The 21,992-nt window shown below is 44.0% G+C and overlaps 1 protein-coding gene across 1 annotated transcript in view; it reads right to left on the reverse strand.

Moving 5' to 3' along the window:
• Positions 1 to 1,289: 1,289 nt before the first annotated feature.
• Positions 1,290 to 21,992, reverse strand: part of LOC138983233 (cyclin-dependent kinase 12-like) — a 32,113-nt gene continuing 11,410 nt past the window's right edge. Inside the window, exons 2-12 of the mRNA XM_070356649.1 lie at positions 20,877 to 21,068; positions 18,706 to 18,931; positions 18,009 to 18,319; positions 16,403 to 16,570; positions 15,951 to 16,084; positions 13,338 to 13,508; positions 12,498 to 12,687; positions 11,725 to 11,886; positions 11,105 to 11,299; positions 6,883 to 7,014; positions 1,290 to 4,549 (exon numbers count right to left, since the gene is read on the reverse strand). Of these exons, the coding sequence (XP_070212750.1) occupies positions 3,190 to 4,549; positions 6,883 to 7,014; positions 11,105 to 11,299; positions 11,725 to 11,886; positions 12,498 to 12,687; positions 13,338 to 13,508; positions 15,951 to 16,084; positions 16,403 to 16,570; positions 18,009 to 18,319; positions 18,706 to 18,931; positions 20,877 to 21,068 (3,241 nt within the window). The 3' untranslated portion in view covers positions 1,290 to 3,189. The remainder of the gene's footprint in view (positions 4,550 to 6,882; positions 7,015 to 11,104; positions 11,300 to 11,724; positions 11,887 to 12,497; positions 12,688 to 13,337; positions 13,509 to 15,950; positions 16,085 to 16,402; positions 16,571 to 18,008; positions 18,320 to 18,705; positions 18,932 to 20,876; positions 21,069 to 21,992) is intronic.

Consider the following 21,992-nt stretch of genomic DNA (forward strand, 5'->3'; position numbering starts at 1 on the left):
GCATGATTGTTGCACTAGTGAGTTACTTCCCTTAACAGTTTCCCTCAATTCATTATTCTATTTATATATTCCATTATTCTGTTACAGTAACAGCTCGTTTGAAAAGCCCAAAGACTGCATGTATTACCGAGCGTTGACTGCAGCAAATGGTTGATATTTACATGTAGATAATCCACTTGTGTTTGGCAGAATTCTTGAGTTGCAACAAAACCCCAGAAACAGTTGATTTTGGTCTGTCCAGTATCCTCAAATGATTCTCATCAGCCTCCAGTTTTCTGGAGACAGAATTTTCTACAAAACATACTTTACATGGCCGTCATCCTGCCCACCGTGTTGAATTATCAATGCGTACTCTTCACTTGAATTAGTTATACTGCAAGCATCTGTGAATATCAATCTCCCACAGGAAGCCCTTTTTCTGTGATCAAAGATTTGTGTTTGAGAACTGGCTGTAAATCTAAAGAATATAATTTTCTTTCTCTGTGGTGGCGTAAAAGTTTGAAGAGTTAGTAATCAGTTTGAATTTGTGTTGTTGCTGATTTTGTGAATTATCTTCATGCAACTTCTCTGGCCTCTTCTCTTTGCAGATAGCATCTTTTAAAGTAGCTACTCGCCTAGTTCTATTCTCTTCGTGTCTGATAAACTCTTCTGCAGTTGTGCGTTCTGAATGCTTGATGCAAGGTCTAAATTTTGACATGAAAAATGTGTTCGACCTCCATGAACCTAGTGTGTTTTCCCCAACAAGTTTAACATGCAATGATGACAATTCATCTGAAGCAAAAAATGGTGAAACAGCAAAGTTGTGATCTGTATGCGCATGAAAACTCATACATGTATCAAATTTACACAGCTTTACAAATTGTATGCACAAAACTTCATGCTAATACGGCATGTTCAATGTGTCAGCATTATTTCTAAAAAAAATGGTGATACTGGTTGTTGCAATGATGTGAACAAGTTTCAACCCTAGTGCAATTGACAAAACAATGTGTCACACACTCTCAACAGACCCACGAGTTAGGCAACGGCAGCACAGCTCCTTTCATATTATTTGATCGATTTTGCTTTTTAATGTTTAAACAGACACCTGATTTTCCAATGGAATACATCACTGACAAAATTATAAAGTAGCTGCAACAATTTACAAATGATGCCAACAACAATGTTGATCAAACAGGAAGCCCCAGAAGGTGAACTTCTTAAAAAAAACTAATTCACGCCAGATTTTCAAAATGTACATCATTTTCTGAGCAGTGCCGCCGTTGCTTGCCAAGACACTGCAGGCAAAATTTGGGTGGTTTATGTTTTATTGTCACAAATCAAACATGTGGACAGTGAAAGTGAACATCCCTCTACCAGTGATCACAATACAAACAAAACTACAAGGGAAACTGACAATGGATGATGGAAATAAACAACAGTTTCGGATTTTGAAAGAATCAAACTTTCTTGCAGACATCACACGAACCAATAAAAAGAAGGGGAAAAAAGCCTTTTGTCTGCTTGCAACTTTTGTCCATGACATGTCACTCATCACTTTAGAATAAATTGAAACTTGACTGCAAACATCACACATGGATCGTCAGTAAGGTGAAGAAGCAAATCGCTGACTGCCATTCGATATTCTGCTATGAACTGATGTGCAAATTGAATCAAGTACCTGACGATAAATTACGCAAGATGTCCATGTCACAAAATCATATACCATGAAACGTAAACTGAGAATACTACATAACCGAAGTTTGATCAGTCATGATGCTGTGCCTTGATTGATGATTTTAATTTCAGCTTTTGTTTTTAATTGTGAAAAGGGAGAATTCTTGATAATCTTCATCCGCTGCCCTCCATCCATCTGCTCAACTCGTCTACTTGAATACACACATGCAGTAAGGTAAGCCATTATTAACTTGCCCCAAAATTTCCCACGAGTATCAATTCAGAATGCAAAGCAAGCCGACTTCTTTTATTCTCCGGCATGAACCCAGGATCTATGAAACGAAAGCTGAAAAAAAACACCAGGGAGGCTGCTCTGTAGTTTCACTTCTATCGGCTGGCAAAAATGCAGATTTTTTTCTCCCATACTATTCTTCTAAGATAAATTCATATAGATATAGAAACAGTGCCAAAACTTGAATATTTCCCTATCCAAAATTATTTCAACAGCTATCCAGAAAAAGACGAACGCTCAGAATGTTTACACACATACGAGAATAATATCAATTTTTGACCCAAAACAGATGTAAATAACAGGAGCGAAGACCTAGACATCAAAGGGATATCCAAAACCTAGTTATTCCCTGTCACTTTCAGTTCAATGCAGCACCTACAGCTAGAAATCTGTCCAACAGAACAAGAATAATACACACCCTTTACATAATGTCATCTGGAAATAAAAATCAAGATAAAGTTACACTTTGATAAAGTATTTACAAATACCTCCTAATGCTCTTTTGCTCTCATATACAACCCACACATTCCCTCATTCACGCGAATCTAAGAGAGGGTACAAGGAGAGAAAACAAAGCGAGAAATTATGGGGCTACAGATATAGATCTGCAGCCTCCAAGCCGACCGGTCAAACCTGTACAAATACTCAAGCTAGGAAAGCGCTCAACATTTACAAGCAACAAGATCCAGGCCATAACCTGGATGAAAAGTACTATGGACCATATACTTCAATTAATTTACCAACAGTGATTCCACTGGGCATTCCGCAACTGTACAGCAATACAAATTCTCTTCATGTTGCCCAGGTGAACAGAAATATCACTGTCTGACCCGAGACATGTACACAGAAACATTCTATAGAATAACTCCAAGTTGAATCAACTCAGCACCTACGGACCAAAGAGCGGCAGAAGAGTGACAGAAAGCAAAACGACAAGTGCCGTTGAGATGACGCAACCTTTTCTCTTGCAAACCAGGCAGGCAGGAAAGATACCAGAGAAACCGATTGAAATATGTAAACACTATCAATTTTGCAAAATCATTCAAAATCAAGATGGGAGCTACCTTTTCTCTTGCAAACCAGGAAGGCAGGAAAGATACCAGGGAAACTGATAGAAAGATGTAAACACTATCAATTTTGCAAAATCATCAACACATCTCATACATCATCAGAATGACCGAGAAAGCACGAATCTTTCCTTGAAGAGCGGGAAGGCAAAAATGTCTCATGTACAAGCCACGTCACCAACCACCGTAGGAACCGCCACGTCCACCTTGAAACCCACCATGACCTTCACCCCCATGACCTCGGAAAGCATGACCCCCTTCTCGTCTGTCCGGCCCCATTCCATAGGAATCCGCACCACCCCCGTGGTAAGAATCGAACCCGTCCCCTCCCATGCCCACACCCCCTCTGTAAGCCTCTCCTCCCCCAGACCTGCGGAAAGAATCAGACCCTAAAGACGGTCCTCCCAACCCTCCCCCTCTGCCAGGCCCCCCAGACACTCTGTCTGGGTAGTCGCGCATGAGAGGCGGTCGTTCCGCTGAGCGCTCTGCAATCTGAGGCAGTCGGTCAGCCATTGGGGCTCTCTCAGGGTAATCTCCGGGTGATACCCCCATCCGTCTGCCAGGCCCATCGCGATCACGGTCAAAGAAAAGCGAACCTGCGCGCGAGGGGTCTTCCATGCTGGACACACTACTACGCGAGTCATCAGAAGCGTTGACACCTCGGCCCAAGCCAGAGAAGGAAGGTCCAGCATCTTCGGCACTCTCAGACACTCGGCGAGGATGTGGAACTGCTGCCGGCGCCATGCCCACACTGGCCGGAGGGTCTCGCAGCAAGGCAGGCATGGGGGGTGGAGCGCTGGTGGTGTGAGTGTCCAGGTAAGGGGCGGGGGCGGTGAGGGGGGCCGGGGCCACACTGACCGCACTCTGTGTGGACAGCAACTGGGCCAGGGCCGCCTTGACCCCAGCGTGTTTATTGGTCAGCTGACCCTCCACTAAGCTGGTGCCCAAGGCAACGTAGGCCAGGTCAGCCACTTCGGGCTGGCTAATGGCTTCCCCGCCCTCATCCCCCGCTGGTGCCATCTGCTGGCGGATCTGGTCTAGGAGGGAGGCCATCTTGCTGTCCACGTTGATGTTGAGGCTCTGGGCGATCTGTGCGACGGTCATGGATTTCTTGGCAGTCATCATGGCAATGAGCTGAGAAAGCTGGGCCTGCATGTTGGCCACATCGTCTGCCGGAGGGTCTGCCTTGCTCTCCTCCGCATGCATGGCGTCAAACCCCCCGGTCATCAGCTTGTGGGCCATCTTGGCCGGGATCACCGTCACAGTCTTGCCAGAGGCAGGGGAGGGCTTGCCATGCATCCCAGCCCCCGGCAGCTTGAGCAGAGACTGCTTGGAGTCTGCAGGGGGATGCATCTTTTCCACAGGGGCAGGTGGCCCGGCTTTGTCGGGCAGCTTGAGGGGCACTCTCAAGTTGGCAGCCGGCCCTGTGCCTTTGGCGGCTGGGTCCTGCTGGTCCTTGAGCTGGCTCTCCTGGCGCTGCATCTTCTTGTACTTCTTGCACCACAGCTCGTGGCAGTCCTGGTCCTTGGGCAAGCTGCAACAAACACGGTGACAATGTTAGCCTCAAACTAACAACCACCCCTCTCAAACCTCTCCTTTCACATCTTTATCCATAGCCCCAGCATCACATGATAGGCACGAAATATGGGGCAAACTTGGTAGCTTCTGTCAAGAGCATTTCCTCCGGTAGGAAGAACTGCGCATAAAACGGACAACAGCACTGTCAAGCTGAAACTTACAAGACAAAACAGTCACTTCCCATGCATATCCTTCCCAAGAATCTTGCTGATTGTACTCTCTTACCATGATTCTATTGTCAAGACAGAAAAAGAAAAGTTGTCTCCATCCAAACAGAACATAAAATAATAGACAGCAGCAAAGTGCGAAGCCGGGTGAATACTGCAGTTGCCATCAAGACAGCAGCAAAGTGCGAAGCCGGGTGAATACTGCAGTTGCCATCAAGAGAGAAGAAAAGTGCATAGAACTGACAGCACTAAATGAGGCAAGATCCTCACATCTCTTTTCCTGTCAGGAAAGTAATCATTACAAACATGATGCAACCAATAATCAAAACTCGAGCATGGTTCTGAGTGGAAAGCAGTTTTCTCTGAAAGGGTTTGATCTTTAACTTTTGAACACTGTTTTCTGGCCTTGTCCTGAAGCAACTGTCGTATTTTTGGGACAAAGCACTCAGTCTTAAAAGGAGATAACTCTTACTTTTTGGGGGGCAAAAATGAGACAAATCCACAAAATATGTGCTGCAGGTGCATTGGGCACAAGCCAAAGGAAGTACAGAATGGAAATGTGTTTTTTACCCAAAGTGCGGCGAGGTCAAAACGACTTTACTCTACCAGCTGCGTGCCTTTGCAATTAAAAACAAGAAGGGCAAAGCCCATACGACTCACATGCTTGACCTTGACATGGTCAAATAACTAAACCTAGCAATGACATCATACACTAAGAACTGCTTTACACATTTTTCCTACCAAAATACATGTGACCTTGACCCAAGGTCAAGGTCATCCAAGGTCATGCAACACAAAGCTGTTAATTCAAGACATAGGAAGTACAATGGTGCTTATTGGCTCTTTCTACCATGAGATATGGTCACTTTTAGTGGTTCACTACCTTATTTTGGTCACATTTCATAAGGGTCAAAGTGACCTTGACCTTGATCATATGTGACCAAATGTGTCTCATGATGAAAGCATAACATGTGCCCCACATAATTTTTAAGTTTGAAACAGTTACCTTCCATAATTCAGGGTCAAGGTCACTTCAAAATATGTATACAATCCAACTTTGAAGAGCTCCTGTGACCTTGACCTTGAAGCAAGGTAAACCAAACTGGTATCAAAAGATGGGGCTTACTTTGCCCTATATATCATATATAGGTGAGGTATTGAATCTCAAAAACTTCAGAGAAAATGTGAAAAATGTAAAAAATAGCTGTTTTTTAGGCAACATTTATGGCTCCTGCGACCTTGACCTTGAAGCAAGGTCAAGATGCTATGTATGTTTTTTGGGGCCTTGTCATCATACACCATCTTGCCAAATTTGGTACTGATAGACTGAATAGTGTCCAAGAAATATCCAACGTTAAAGTTTTCCGTCCGGATGTCCGGACGGACGGACGGACGACTCGGGTGAGTACATAGACTCACTTTTGCTTCGCATGTGAGTCAATGACCAATATTTTGTGCTGAGACCAGCTGCCATCCCTTGTTTACAGACACTGACCTGACTGCGTTGATGAAAGAGTTTGCAACTCAAAGCGCCTCCTTTGATGTCTGAGAAGAATGGATCTCGGGAAACTTTGCCAAGGTCATAGTAGCAGAAACAAGCTTCTCACTACCTAGGAAGTGTTATTTTTCTTTGTATAGGGATGTGGGTACCTGTGTATTCTTCCTTCATCGTACACAAGGCGCTACCAGTCAAAGGTTAAAGTTGAGGAAAGAAAGTTCAGATCTTTTTATTTATTTTTACTTTTGCTGATTTCCACAAAATCATGGAAATATACCATGCCTGAAACTGGCCATGTTTTCCATTTTTGCATCTCACTTGAAGCTATAAACCTTCTTCTTCTTCTGCGAATGTGGGCTGCGACTCCCAAATACTTGTAGACACGAAGGGGCTTTTACATGTATGGCAGGTTTTTCCTTGCCGTTTAGGCAGTAAGACTCCGATTCCAAGGGATGCAGGCTTGGTGTTTTTGAATTTCTATAATGAACCAAACTCTGGCATGGACTACAGGATCTTTTTTGGTGTGTACTTGGTCTTGCGTTTGCGTGTACACATGTACACTGTTAATTTAAGAACCAAATCCATAAAAAAAAGCCAGAATCCATACAAGAGACAGCAACTCACTCAGGGGGAGGAATGATGTCAGGCTCAACATCACGGAGCCACGGCGAGTCGATGCCTTGCTGCGCTGTGCAGCGTTTGGAGGGGTCTAGGTCCAGCATGTGATCCATCAGGTCCAAGGCCAGTCGCGGAATGCTGCAACACAGAACCAACAACAGTTTTCAAACAGTTCCTTCAAGTTCAATAATTAAAGGTGGTCGTCTACATTTTTGCTTTTTTTTCAATAATCTTATGGTTAGATTTTGCTAAAATGTTATGTCAGATGATGAATGAACCATGGGGAAAAAAGTTATAGAAAAAAAAATATATGTAAAAAAAGATTTTATTTTTGGGTAGCGTGACTCACGCTTCCAATATTTTGTTTTCTGTTTGCTGAGAACATGTGCTTTGCCTAAAAATACTGACCAATCAAATTCATGTCACTATGCTTATAGCCACGCCCAAACAAGTGCAGCAACAGTTTGACACTGGAGCGCTGTCCACGCTTTTTTTTAAACGCACGAAATGCACGGGATTTGAGAGGAGTTTTGCGCTTGGCATTTTCCAAATAAGGATATCCTACTTTGAGTACTACGCTGGAATACTACAATGAATTTTCAAACGGCTACACTGGCTTCATCTTTCCTGATCGAAAGGGGGTGTATTGTTGATAATTGTAGATAATAGACTCTGCATGTTAATGGTCAAATGGCGATTTGGGTATAAAAATGTAGACAAGGACCTTTAAGACTGGTTGTTGGAGAAAGGATTTTTTTTCTTGCTTCAAGCGCAATAATAAAAGAGAAGGAAAGTTCCTTGTGATTTTTGTGTCATAAAAGATGACAGTGTTGCCGCAATCCGAACCCCAGCATCAAATGAAGACTCAATGCCAAGTGTGAAGGAGGGCTCTTTCTGTAGCTGTTGCTATGTCACACGTCTTTAGGAAAAGAGAATGTTTTATAGCTGGCAACAGCAACAATTCAGTACCAAGCTAGCAATTTCATGAAAACTGCAGTTGCACTTCCTTCAAGTTCAAAATCTAAGACTCGTCACTGGAGAAAGGATTTTATTCTTGCTTAAAGAAATAAGCAATAAAAACAAGAAGGGCAAAGCCCATACGACTCACATGCTTGACCTCGACCTTTAGGGTAACTAAACCTAGCAATGACATCATACACTAAGAACTGCTTTACACATTTTTCCTACCAAAATACATGTGACCTTGACCCAAGGTCAAGGTCATCCAAGGTCATGCAACACAAAGCTGTTAATTCAAGACATAGGAAGTACAATGGTGCTTATTGGCTCTTTCTACCATGAGATATGGTCACTTTTAGTGGTTCACTACCTTATTTTGGTCACATTTCATAAGGGTCAAAGTGACCTTGACCTTGATCATATGTGACCAAATGTGTCTCATGATGAAAGCATAACATGTGCCCCACATAATTTTTAAGTTTGAAACAGTTATCTTCCATAGTTCAGGGTCAAGGTCACTTCAAAATATGTATACAATCCAACTTTGAAGAGCTCCTGTGACCTTGACCTTGAAGCAAGGTAAACCAAACTGGTATCAAAAGATGGGGCTTACTTTGCCCTATATATCATATATAGGTGAGGTATTGAATCTCAAAAACTTCAGAGAAAATGGGAAAAATGTAAAAAATAGCTGTTTTTCAGGCAACATTTATGGCCCCTGCGACCTTGACCTTGAAGCAAGGTCAAGATGCTATGTATGTTTTTTGGGGCCTTGTCATCATACACCATCTTGCCAAATTTGGTACTGATAGACTGAATAGTGTCCAAGAAATATCCAACGTTAAAGTTTTCCGGACGGACGGACGGACGTCCGGACGTCCGGACGGACGGACGGACGGACGGACGGACGACTCGGGTGAGTACATAGACTCACTTTTGCTTCGCATGTGAGTCAAAAAGGAGTAAGTTCCTTGTGATTTTTGTGTCATAAAATATGAGACAGTGTTGCCGCAATCCGAACCCCAGCATCAAATGAAGACTCAATGCCAAGTGTGAAGGAGGGCTCTTTCTGTAGCTGTTGTTATGTCACACATGTCTTTAGGACAAGAGGTGTCTTGAAGGTGGCAACAGCAACAATTCAGTACCAAGCTAGCAATTTCATGAAAACTACACTTGAAGTTGCACACTGTCCAAACCCAGCAGGCTGACAGTGACATTATACTACACTTGAAGTTGCACACTGACCAAACCCAGCAGGCTGACAGTGACATTATACTACACTTGAAGTTGCACACTCACCAAACCCAGCAGGCTGACAGTGACATTATACTAACAGAGTTCTTTCAACATGGTCATCAACATGGTCCCTTGAGGCACAAGTACATGTGTCATTCCACTGTCATCCCTCACAGCAAAACATTTAGTTTTACATACAAGATCATGGTAATTGATTGTTGAGCAAACTCTTACAGGGCCACTTGTACAGAGAAGGCGACACGGACATCCAAATGGGAAGATTATGTCCACAACTATTTTCATGTGACTTTTCAATCACCCAGCCACAATCCGTCTTCAGGGAAACAAATCTTGTAATGCTGCGTCGCTCACAAGAAATAACTGTTTTAGGTGTGACGAAAAAAAGAACAGGGCCTGAGTATGGTGATAAATACAAGACTAATTTTACAACCATTTAAAAAATACATACATCCCTCGTGGCTGCCCGCATAACGAAATTTTTCTCGTGTTTTGAACTTGTCAGTGTTACATCACAGAGCAGAGTCCGTCCCGCACTTTGCTTGTGTACATCACGTGGCCACCCAAACTTACTTACTTACTTGGGCCATTATGAACCCCCGGGGGAGCATAGGCCATCGACGACAATTCTCCATCCGACACGGTCCTGGGCTGCCCTTTCGATCTGGCTCCAGGTCTTCCCCTGCCTGTTGATCTCTGCTTCAGTGTCTCGTCTCCAGCTGTTGCGCGGCCGGCCTCTCTTCCTTTTCCCTTGTGGATTCCATTTCAGGGCTTGCCTCGTGATACTGGATGCTGGCTTTCTCAGGGTGTGCCCTATCCAGCCCCATTTCCTCCGGAGAATTTGCTGCGCCGCTGGTTTCTGGTCAGCTCTCTGCCAAAGGTCTTCATTTCGGATTCTGTCCGTCCATCTGATGTTTAGGATGCGCCTCAAGCAGGTGTTGACAAAGATTTGGATCTTTCCCAGCATGGTCTCTGTTGTCCTCCATGTCTCACACCCATAGAGAAGAACAGACTTGACGTTTGAATTGAAGATCCGAAGCTTCGTCCTTTGGCTAATCTCCTTGGAACTCCAGATCTTCTTTAGCATGACAAAGGCTCCCCGTGCTTTCCCAATCCTTGCTTTGACGTCCCTGTCCGAGCCTCCTTGTCCGTCAATGATGCTCCCCAGGTAAACAAAGGACTCCACTTCCTTGATGGGCTCCCCATTGATCATCACCGGATTGTCGGCTGTGGTGTTGGTCTTAATCAATTCGGTTTTCCTCTTGTTGATCTTGAGTCCTACACCGGCTGATATTGTCTCCAGGTGAGTAGTCTTGTCTTGCATTTGGGCATGGTTGTGGGAAAGGAGGGCAAGATCATCCGCAAAGTCGAGGCCACCCAAACACCCGCACCATTTTCACGAGAAAAACACTTTTATTTGTTTGCTTTGTCTGTATTACACATTTCTATTTACATTTACCACTGACACACCAAATTGTATACTTTAGTTTGCAAGTGAATCGTTATCATACAAAATAACGTTATCACGAGACGTAATATCTATTTTTGCGGAAACCTCCCGAAGAAATGCAATCTCAGCGGCTTCCACCTGCAACATAGTCGTGCTTATTTGGAATGTGACGTCCTGTTCTTCGTCAGTCACACCTATCTCGAAAACTAAGCGTCGCACAGACCCAGCACCCTTCCATTATTGGTTATAACTTCAGTCTAGCTGATGCATGCCTCTCTTTTATTAGAACACATTCTCAGGCCTTTGTTCTCAGTCAATGACATATAGTTTTTTGAATCTGACCCATTGTTGTGACCTCTCGCTGGACAAACATCTTATATTGTTGACATGTCAGAGGTCTTATGATGGGGGAAAAATTATAACATTAAAAAAAGTGTCGAAAGGACATTTGGACCTAATCATGTTTTAAATCCAGGTCCAACTGACCTATTGCTCACTGAGTAAAGGGAACAACACTGCAGTGCACGCACACACACACACATAGAGACAAGGGACGGCACTCACAATGAGAACTCCTCGCGGAGACGTCTGCGATGCTGGCGCTTGGGCTTGAATGCGTGGAAGAGCGGCAGCTTGATGACGTCGGGCCAGTTGGCGGGGCAAGGCGTGCCGCACGTGCGACTGATCAACTCCAGCTGAGCAAACTCCTCCTTGGCCTTGAAGATGGGCTCACGTGTAAACAGCTCGCCCAAGATGCACCTGTAGCGCAAGTCACCATGGTCAATTTCTACTACATGCTCTTTTGTGTGTCCTGCCCCCATCCCCTACTTCCTTTCTTGTGTGTGTGTTTGCCCCCATCCCCTACTTCCTTTCTTGTGTGTGTGTTTGCATGTACCTGTGTCTTCATGTGAGTGTGTGTTTCGCACCACCTCACTACTCTCTGAAGGGGAGATAACGACTACCAAATACGAACTCCTTTTGAAACATTATTAAATTTATTTCTCTTTATAAAAACCTAGAAAAAGCCCTTAACAAATACCTATTAACATATTCTTTTTTTCTTGCATGAAAACAGCCCCAACTGAACAAGAGGTTAAAGATCATTGCATAGCCTACACAACTGAGAAACTACCAAGACATAGAATGTCCACATTTCACCACTTCGCTATCTTCTTTCGTATTACCCCAAGCTCCAGATGTCGATGGCCGGCCCGTATCTCTCCTCCCCCAGCAGCAGCTCGGGCGGGCGGTACCAGAGGGTGATGACCTTGTTGGTGTACAGTCGCTCTTTGTCCTCAGCGTTGTAGTAGCGCGCCAGTCCAAGGTCACCCAGCTTGATCTGACCTCTGTGGCACATCATTGTCATTGCCAACACAAATCACAATGAGGTTAGCTAAGCTCACCAAACCTGTGACACGCTAGTGAATAAGCTGCTTGTTAGAGGTATGAAACAACTGTGTGTGTTTGTAGTGTAAAGGCTAGACATGACCTTGCTCCTGTGGAAATGAAAGCATTGAAACGCAGTGCTACATCATATGACAAAAGTGTGACAAAGTTCATTCTGTTCAGACACAAAATCGATAATATTACCGACATTTACACAAGACAGGCGTGCTTATCCATTGTAACAAAAATAACACACATGCACAGAAAACAACAACAATACAAGCTGTTAAAACCTTGTTGCAAAAGTTTAACAGAAGGAATATGAAAATAAACTCATCCTTCTTCCTTCCACAACTATAGGTACAAATGAGGTAAAATAATGGTGCCTTTAAAACTTTAAACTCTGAAAATGATACCTCAGGGCAATTGTTATGTTTTTGGGCAGTCTGGTCTCAAATTTCTTCCGACGACTGCCTTATGGAACATTCCTGAAGTTGTGACAATTCCGGCTTCAGAGATAGCCACACACACCCAAGCCTAAAGACGGAGGAGGAGCTGACAGGGCACTGACCTGTTGTTGAGTAGGATGTTGGAGCACTTGATGTCGCGATGCAGGAAGTTCTTCTGATGGCAGTACTGCAGGCCGCGCAGCAGCTGCTTCATGAAGGACGCGATGTGTTCCTCGCGGAACTGCACCAGGCCCGACTCCAGCAGACCCATCAGGTCGTGGTCCATGTACTCAAACACCAGGTAGAACGCACCTGTAATGTAAGGTAAATTGAGATTAGATGAGATGTGATGAGATAAGATAAAGGTAAGGTAAGATAGAACACGTAATTCTTTATTAACAAGAGTAATGGCATAAGCAAACGGGTGCTTTTTTACTTCCAGCCTTCGCCCATGAGAGCGACTAGTCCAATAACAGAACAAGAAGGACAAAGCCCTCAAAACACGCATATCAATTTGAATTAGACTCCATCCATTTCAGAAATACTCTACAATGTCCGAGAAAGGTCTAGCAGGCTAGGTTGTGTGGTTTGCCATGAAATGGACCAAAATCATACAACTGAGTCCAAATTTGCAGCACTTGCTTGCATGCAGCGCACATCTAAGCGTCAAGCCATAGAGGCTGTAATTTATCTCCCCTTGGGTCTGCTTGCCATGTAATTTAGTACCTTCATGAAAATTATCCATAACAGCGAAACTATGAACACACTTGAGAGTCTGCTTGATAAAACATCACACAGCCAACCTGACCGTTTTCAAGATGAAGGGGGACAAAAAAAAAATGAAAGGAAAAGAAGAGGGATAAAAACCCTGAAAGAAGCTCAAGAGCATCTGACAAGGCACAGGACAGTCCAAATTTAACAAAAGTTTGAGAAACTGCTAACGATGATGACCGCCAGCTCACCTTTATCTTTCTTGAAGTCAAGGGCATCCTGTTTGTCAGTGACAATCTCACGCAAGTTCACAATGTTGGGGTGCTGCAGCTGCCGTAGAATTTTGATCTCACGCACAGCCGTGATGGGGAACCCTTCCTTCTCGTTCTCCAAGCGAACCTTCTTCAGGGCAACGTACATATCTGAAAACACAAATAATCACATCTTGCTGAAAAGCTTACATATAATAACCGTCTCCTTACCACAAAGTTACATTATCACACACACACACTTTTCTTTCTTTCTTTCTTTATTTGGTGTTTAACGTCGTTTTCAACCGTTCAAGGTTATATCGCGACGGAGAAAGGGGGGAGATGGGATAGAGCCACTTGTTAATTGTTTCTTGTTCACAAAAGCACTAATCAAAAACTTGCTCCAGGGGCTTGCAACGTAGTACAATATATGACCTTACTGGGAGAATGCAAGTTTCCAGTACAAAGGACTTAACATTTCTTACATACTGCTTGACTAAAATCTTTACAAACATTGACTATATATTCTATACAAGAAACACTTAACAAGGGTAAAAGGTGAAACAGAATCCGTTAGTCGCCTCTTACGACATGCTGGGGAGCATCGGGTAAATTCTTCCCCCTAACCCGCGGGGGGAACACACACACATTCTTAAACAATTACTATTCTTACACACATGCAATCGTTAACCACATTAATCCCAACATATTCTCATAGACAATATCAAGATTTTCAAGATACAGCAAATACTCTATGGTTTTAGATGGCTGACAACATAATCATGTGTACAGAATTTAATGTGATAGGGTTAACCACTAAGTTTACCTATTTGAATCTATACTGTTCAAAAAAAGAAACGCATAGTTGCTACTTGCCAAATTTGTTTTATTTTTCGAAAAAATTAACAGAAAATCCAATATTTAGATTATTTGTTTGAAATTTGGTATGGACACAGTTGAATGCACACACAGTTCATTTGCATCTTCAAATCAATCAGTCAATCAATACGATTGGGTGCCGAGGCTGTCAAGTCAGTAGGGGGTGTGACTGCCTTGAGCAGCAACAACTGCCCGGCACCTTCTGGGCATGGACTGGATCAGATGCCGGATATCTTGCTGTGGGATGGTGTCCCACTCCTCCTGAAGTGCCTGCAATAGATCGCGGTGATTTGCCGGCGCTTCTTCTCGCCTGCGCACACGTCTGTCCAATTCATCCCAGAGGTGTTCTATCGGGTTCATGTCTGGCGACATGGATGGCCAGGGAAGCACCTGGACATAGTGGTCGGTGAGGAACTGGGTGGTGAGTCGTGCTGTGTGCGGGCGAGCGTTGTCCTGCTGGAATATGGCATCCTGGTCAGCCAGAAGAGGAAGGGCGTGTGGGCGCAGAATTTCCTCCACGTATCGCTGGGCAGTTATGCGCCCTTGGACGTGCACCAGGGTGCTCCTTCCAGCGGTATTGATCGCCCCCCACACCATGACGCCTCCATCACCATGAACGGGTGCCTCATCCACACAGTTGGGCGCGTAACGTTCGTTTACTCTCCGGTAGACCCTCCTCCGACCATCATGTCGCTGGAGCAGGAAGTAGGACTCGTCGCTGAACCACACGTGTCTCCAGTGATTCCGGACGGTCCAGCGAAGGTGCTGGTTGCCCCACTGCACTCGGTTCTGGCGATGGCGGCGGGTGAGGACAGCTCCTCTGTGAGGTCTGCGAGCTCTCAAACCAGCTTCATGCAGGCGGTTCCGCACGGTCTGGTCCGATAATCGGTGTGGCCCGGGGAGAGCCTGGACAGAAGATGAGGCCGACAGGAAACGATTCCGGAGGTGGCGGAGCCGTATGAAGCGGTCGTGAGCAGCAGTTGTCGCCCTTGGTCTTCCCGCTCGTGGCAAGTCAGCAACGGAGCCAGTGGCTTGAAACCTGACCCACAGTCTACTGATGGTGCTCTGGGACACGTGGAAGTGCCTGGCGATTGCACTTTGACTTTGGCCTGCTTGTAAACGACCCAATGCAATTTGGCGGTCTTCTCTGCTCAATCGGGCCATCTTTCGTCGCTGAATTGTCGTCTGATTTCTTTGTGGCGAACAATCCGCTTTTATGGGTTTTGGAAGACATGGTGAGAGCTCAATATTCCCCGAGTTTCACGAGATTACACTGAAGCATGACGAGTGGTCATGCCAAATGAGCAATTTTGACATTGTAGCCACTGATAACGCATGCGTCACGTGCAGAGCTCACTTGTGGCAATGGACGAAAGGTCGACGACCAGATAAACATTTTCTGCAGTTTGGTGGATATCCTTGTAGCCATATAACTAAATTAACCAAATATTACAAGCTATGCGTTTCTTTTTTTGAACAGTATATATAATACTGGGAATACAACTGTCACTGAATGGGACCAATTGGCTTTCAATTCATCTCCAAGTTACAAACGGGAACGCAGAAGAAGAAGAAGAATCTTCAAGATAATATTCCCTCTAACACTATAAGCCATCACAGCTTTGCACACCCATTCTGTTTAAGCTTTTTTCCCTTCGCTTGCAAAACAGCACTATATCCCTACATTAGGGGCAATGCCTGAAATTACTTGAATCTATCACAATTCAGTCCTACCAAGCGCGATGTCCTTTGCTTTGTACACAAGGCCGTAGGTGCCTTCTCCGATGATCTCCAGACTTGTGAACACATCCACGCAGCGTTCACCCCAGGATGAAGCCTTTTTCTGATCGAGACGCCGATGGCAAAGTCTAAAAACAAAGAGAAATGAATTTATCAACAATTTTTTTTTCGGGGAGGGGTGTGTATGTGTGTGTGCGAGTGTAGAGGTTGGTGCTTGTTCCTTAACCCGACACCGCTTCTGCTTGCATTATTTTACAGTTTCAAAATTAGAAAAGACGAGAAGGAAGGCAAATGCTTTGTTTGGTACATTGCTGTGGCCCAATCGGCAAAATTGTGAACGAATGTGCATGCACACTTACAGCTTTGAATGGCTGTATTCTGATAATTGCATGCATCGCATCCTGTACTTTTACATCTCTGGGTCTCGGCAATCGAATGAAACTTACTTTGGTAAACGGATCTTGGGAGTGTTTCCTTTTGCATCCCCACCAGGGGTGGCTCCCCCAGACTCATTATCGTCATCCTCCGGTTCGTCAAGTGACGGAGGCATGGGTAGATCAATGATGCGACGTGGACGTTTCTCCAGGGGCGATGTGTGGCTGTCTTGCCCATCACTGTAAACATATGGCACAAAGGCATGAGAAAAGCACCACAAAGGTTTGCGACTAATCCTCTGTTAGTTTTTTTCCGTCCTGGTAAATCACAGATGCAATGTTACTATTCTTTCTTTCTTTATTTGGTGTTTAACATCGTTTTCAACCATTCAAGGTTATATCGCGACGGAATGTTACTATTGCAGATATCTATTAATCTGAGCTTTACTAATTCAGAGTTCACCATACTTCACAGGAAAAAAAATTGTGATGCTGATTTTTATCTTGCTTGTGATGCTGCAGTTACAAAACACATTCTTTTCCTTGTTTTTCAACGACACATCACCCTCAAGACATGTACAAGTTCTTCTGGCCTGACATTTTTTTTTAACTTGGGAAAAAGATCAATCTCGTTTTTACATATAGTCAAGTTTTGACTAAATGTTTTAACATAGAGGGGGAATCGAGACGAGGGTCATGGTGTATGTGTGTATGTGTGTGTGTGTGTGTGTAGAGCGATTCAGAGTAAACTACTGGACCGATCTTAATGAAATTTGACATGAGAGTTCCTGGGTATGATATCCCCGGACATTTTTTTCATTTTTTCGATAAATGTCTTTGATGACGTCATATCCGGCTTTTTGTAAAAGTTGAGGCGGCACTGTCACACCCTCATTTTTCAATCAAATTGATTGAAATTTTGGCCAAGCAATCTTCGACGAAGGCCGGACTTCGGTATTGCATTTCAGCTTGGTAACTTAAAAATTAATTAATGACTTTGGTCATTAAAAATCTGAAAATTGTAAAAAAAAAATTTTGTTTATAAAACGTTCCAAATTTACGTTCATCTTATTCTTCATCATTTTCTGATTCCAAAAACATATAAATATGTTATATTTGGATTAAAAACAAGCTCTGAAAATTAAAAAAATTAAAAATTATGATCAAAATTAAATTTTCGAAATCAATTTCATCTTATTCCTTGTCGGTTCCCGATTCCAAAAACATATAGATATGATATGTTCGGATTAAAAACACGCTCAGAAAGTTAAAACGAAGAGAGGTACAGTAAAGCGTGCTATGAAGCACAGCGCAACCGCTACCGCGCCAAACAGGCGCGGCTCGTCACTTTCACTGCCTTTTGCACTAGCGGCGGACTACGTTCAATTTCATTCTGTGAGTTCCACAGCTTGACTAAATGTAGTAATTTCGCCTTACGCGACTTGTTTTGATTTTTTTTGGGGGGGGGGGGGGGGGGGGGGGGGGGGGGGGGCTCTCCAAGCATGTCATGGTGATACAGCTGAACTCATGATGTAGTGGAATGCGATATAGTCGAAGTTCCCTGCAATTGTCTCAGCCGATTTAAATTGCAAAAAGAAGGATTGTGAATGCAGCTTATCTATATATATCAAGGTCCCTGGCACATGTCAAGCGTAAAATGGCAAAATGAATCACTGACCTTGACGGACTCTGGTCAATGTCCATGTCCATGGGAAAGCTGGGCAAGGGCAGCTTGGGCAGAGTGGACATGTGTTTGACCCCGTTGGTGCCCTGGGGTCGCGGCAGGTTGAGCTTGGGCGGCGTCACGCTCTTCCTGGGCTCATGCTTGGGGGCGGGCGGTGAGCGCGGCCGGGAATGCTGTGGAGGGGGAATGCTGGGAGGTAGCGGTGATGGACGGCCGGGGTTCAAGTAGGATGAGACGGGGGGAGGTGGGGGTGGCTTTCTCTCCTCCACCACCCGACGTTGGTCCCCTCTCTGGGCATTCTCCACCTGCAAACAAGCGCCACGACGACGTTAGTTCATTCTGAAGCCCACTGGGTTTTCTATTATAAGGTGCCTTTTTTGTTGTTGACATAAATGGCAAGTAGTTTCTTTCATTTATGATTGACTATATATTTTGCAAAGTTCTTTGTGCGACAGATGTTCGTGATGAGAACATGTTCAACTGAAGATTCAAGCCAACCTCTACCAGAAGCTTCAGAAAACACTACATACAAATAATGATTAGAGGAGCTGATGTTTTTCTGTCTTCATAACAAAGTCTGTCAATGGCACTCACACACAATGCGCAACACACTCATTTTGCTGTCTTCATAACAAAGTCTGTCAATGGCACTCACACACGATGCGCAACACACTCATTTTGCTGTCTGTACCTTTATCACAAAATTCTCTTCAATTTCCCTCTTTGGCGGAATAGTTGGCGTGTTTGACCGTGACTGGTCGTTGTCCGATTCAACCTTGATGACCTCTCGAACCGGAGTACTGGACAGTGACCTTGGGTCTTTGCCTGTGGGCGTTGACGTGGCATCATCGAGACCAAGTCGTTTGTTCTTTTTGATTTCCCGTGCTCGCTTGTGTTTGCTGAGCTCAGCGGCCAAACTGTCAAACAAAGATTGGAGATTATGAATATGACGTGGACTACACAATGAGAAGGTCCTCCATGCTAAGTAGAAGAATATGACGCAAGCAGTTAGTTACTTATAATTCTATCTAAAAGTAAAAACCTTTCCTGTGGAAAATCCAAGTTCAAGTATTGAAAAGAAAGGCACAAGAGACGTTTACTTTCTTTAAACACTAAAGCTTAAGATTTATCAGTATCACAACAGGGATGGCCAAATCGTCTGCCTGATTGCCAGGGGCGAGTAGAAAATCCGCCGGGCAAGTAGAAACCACCTGGCAACTCGCCTGGCTGGCCAGTGAACATTCTGGTCCAATGCAACACTTTTGATAATAATATCGAGTTTCAAATCAGATGCAGCAACTTTGGCATGTACCGGGCCAGCGAAATTTCTGGCGGGCTAGTGCCTTTCTTACAGTTACTCACCCAACTGGTGAGTTAAAATTTTCAGATTTGGTCATCCCTGCACAATCACATTGGGGTTGGTCTCAAAAACACGACATGTGCCTGTTTCTCAGAAAAAATAAATGCACATGTGCTTTTGTCAACATGTTTCAAACACACTGGTTGCTAGTGATTGGCCCGTGCAAAGTTTGTCCCAGTAAAACTAAGGGTATTCACTCTTTCACAAACCATACAAAGACACTGGTTGCTAGTGATTGGCCCGTGCAAAGTTTGTCCCAGTAAAACTAAGGGTATTCACTCTTTCACAAACCATACAAAGACACTGGTTGCTAGTGATTGGCCCGTGCAAAGTTTGTCCCAGTAAAACTAAGGATATTCACTCTTTTACAAACCATACAAAGACACTGATTGCTAGTGATTGGTCCGTGCAAAGTTTGTTCCAGTAAAACTAAGGGTATTCACTCTTTCACAAACCATACAAAGACACTGGTTGCTTGTGATTGGCCCGAGCAAAGTTTGTCCCAGTAAAACTAAGGGTATTCACTCTTTCATAAACCATACAAAGACACTGGTTGCTAGTGATTGGCCCGTGCAAAGTTTGTCCCAGTAAAAGTAAGGGTATTCACTCTTTCACAAACCATACAAAGACCCTGGTTGCTAGTGATTGGCCCGTGCAAAGCTTGTCCCAGTAAAACTAAGGGTATTCACTCTTTCACAAACCATACAAAGACACTGGTTGCTGGTGATTGGCCCGTGCAAAGCTTGTCCCAGTAAAACTAAGGGTATTCACTCTTTCACAAACCATACAAAGACACTGGTTGCTAGTGATTGGCCCGTGCAAAGCTTGTCCCAGTAAAACTAAGTATTCACTCTTTCACAAACCATACAAAGACACTGGTTGCTAGTGATTGGCCCGTGCAAAGCTTGTCCCAGTAAAACTAAGGGTATTCACTCTTTCACAAACCATACAAAGACACTGGTTGCTAGTGATTGGCCCGTGCAAAGTTTGTCCCAGTAAAACTAAGGGTATTCACTCTTTCACAAACCATACAAAGACACTGGTTGCTAGTGATTGGCCCGTGCAAAGTTTGTCCCAGTAAAACTAAGGGTATTCACTCTTTCACAAACCATACAAAGACACTGGTTGCTAGTGATTGGCCCGTGCAAAGCTTGTCCCAGTAAAACTAAGGGTATTCACTCTTTCACAAACCATACAAAGACACTGGTTGCTGGTGATTGGCCCGTGCAAAGCTTGTCCCAGTAAAACTAAGGGTATTCACTCTTTCACAAACCATACAAAGACACTGGTTGCTAGTGATTGGCCGTGCAAAGTTTGTCCCAGTAAAACTAAGGGTATTCACTATTTCACAAACCATACAAACAGGACAGCTATTTTTGGAATTCGCCTATTCTTTCTTTATTTGGTGTTTAACGTCGTTTTCAACCGTTCAAGGTTATATCGCGACGGGGAAAGGGGGGGGGGGGGGGGGGGGGGGAATTCGTCTATTTGTATGTACCTACCTGGTAGAATACTTGAAGTCGGACACACTGACACTGCTGCGTGTGTTACGTGTGGGACTGCGTCCTGGGCTGGGTGAGTAACCACGGTGATGCGGGTTGCTCTCCCTCTGTGACCCCCTTGACCGTGACGATGTTTTCTTGCTGTACCTTGTTGAGGGGGTTGCCACTTCCTCCCGACTAGAGTACTTCTTCCTGCAACACAAACAACATGGGCTGTTTGTGTTAGTGTTACTAAAGGGCATCCGACACAAATCAGTTAAGCTATACGGCCAAGAAACCATGTGACTGTGATGAGAAAGATGGTTCTAATGCAAGACATAACTTCAAAATCTCGTTTTGTACACAACATTTATTATGCCCTTTCTTGTTCACTGTCACTTATTTCAGCGATACATTTGCTTTTCATCTAAAATGCCAAAGGTCTTTATGTTTAAGGCACGACTAACAACAGTGCAGACTTTGGATTCACACAGCCTTTCGTAAAGACACTTAATTTTGCAAATATTATACAGGCCAACTTATACAGTCATGTAGACAGATGACTACAAAATGATCATTGATGTGTCTGTCCCCTTGGGAAAATCGCGTGTTGAGCTGACCGTCCCCTGGACGTCGAAGAAGAGTAACTTTCCTTGCAAGGCCTGCAGCATCAAGTTTTGACATGTTTAGTTAAATATTTTTTGTTTGAACGGTCAAACGAAGTTCTAGGATCATGAAAAAAGAAACTTCTTCTTCTGCGTTCGTGGGCTGAAACTATGTACACTCGTGTTTTTGCACAAGTGGATTTTTACCCCGCCATTTAGGCAGCCATAGGCCGCTTTCGGAGGAAGCATGCTTGGTATTTTCTATAACCAACGGAACCCTGACATGGAGTTCAATGGAAAAGCTCCTGTGGGCTGTTGGTCTCACTGATCTTGGGTAAATATCTTGCTTAAAGATATTATACCAAGCCGCCATTTTGGAAAGTTTTTTTGATTATTTGGACCTTAAAAAGTTCAAGGGACATTCGCTGTACTGTCATTTAGAAACACGTGCAATGATTTGCTCAAAACTGCCCCAAAACTATGCCAAATAATTAAATGAATTTTAATCAGCGAGTGGTTTGCATCGCCCAGC

This window comes from Littorina saxatilis, linkage group LG12 (genome assembly GCF_037325665.1).
Source record: "Littorina saxatilis isolate snail1 linkage group LG12, US_GU_Lsax_2.0, whole genome shotgun sequence".
NCBI lineage: Eukaryota > Metazoa > Mollusca > Gastropoda > Littorinimorpha > Littorinidae > Littorina > Littorina saxatilis.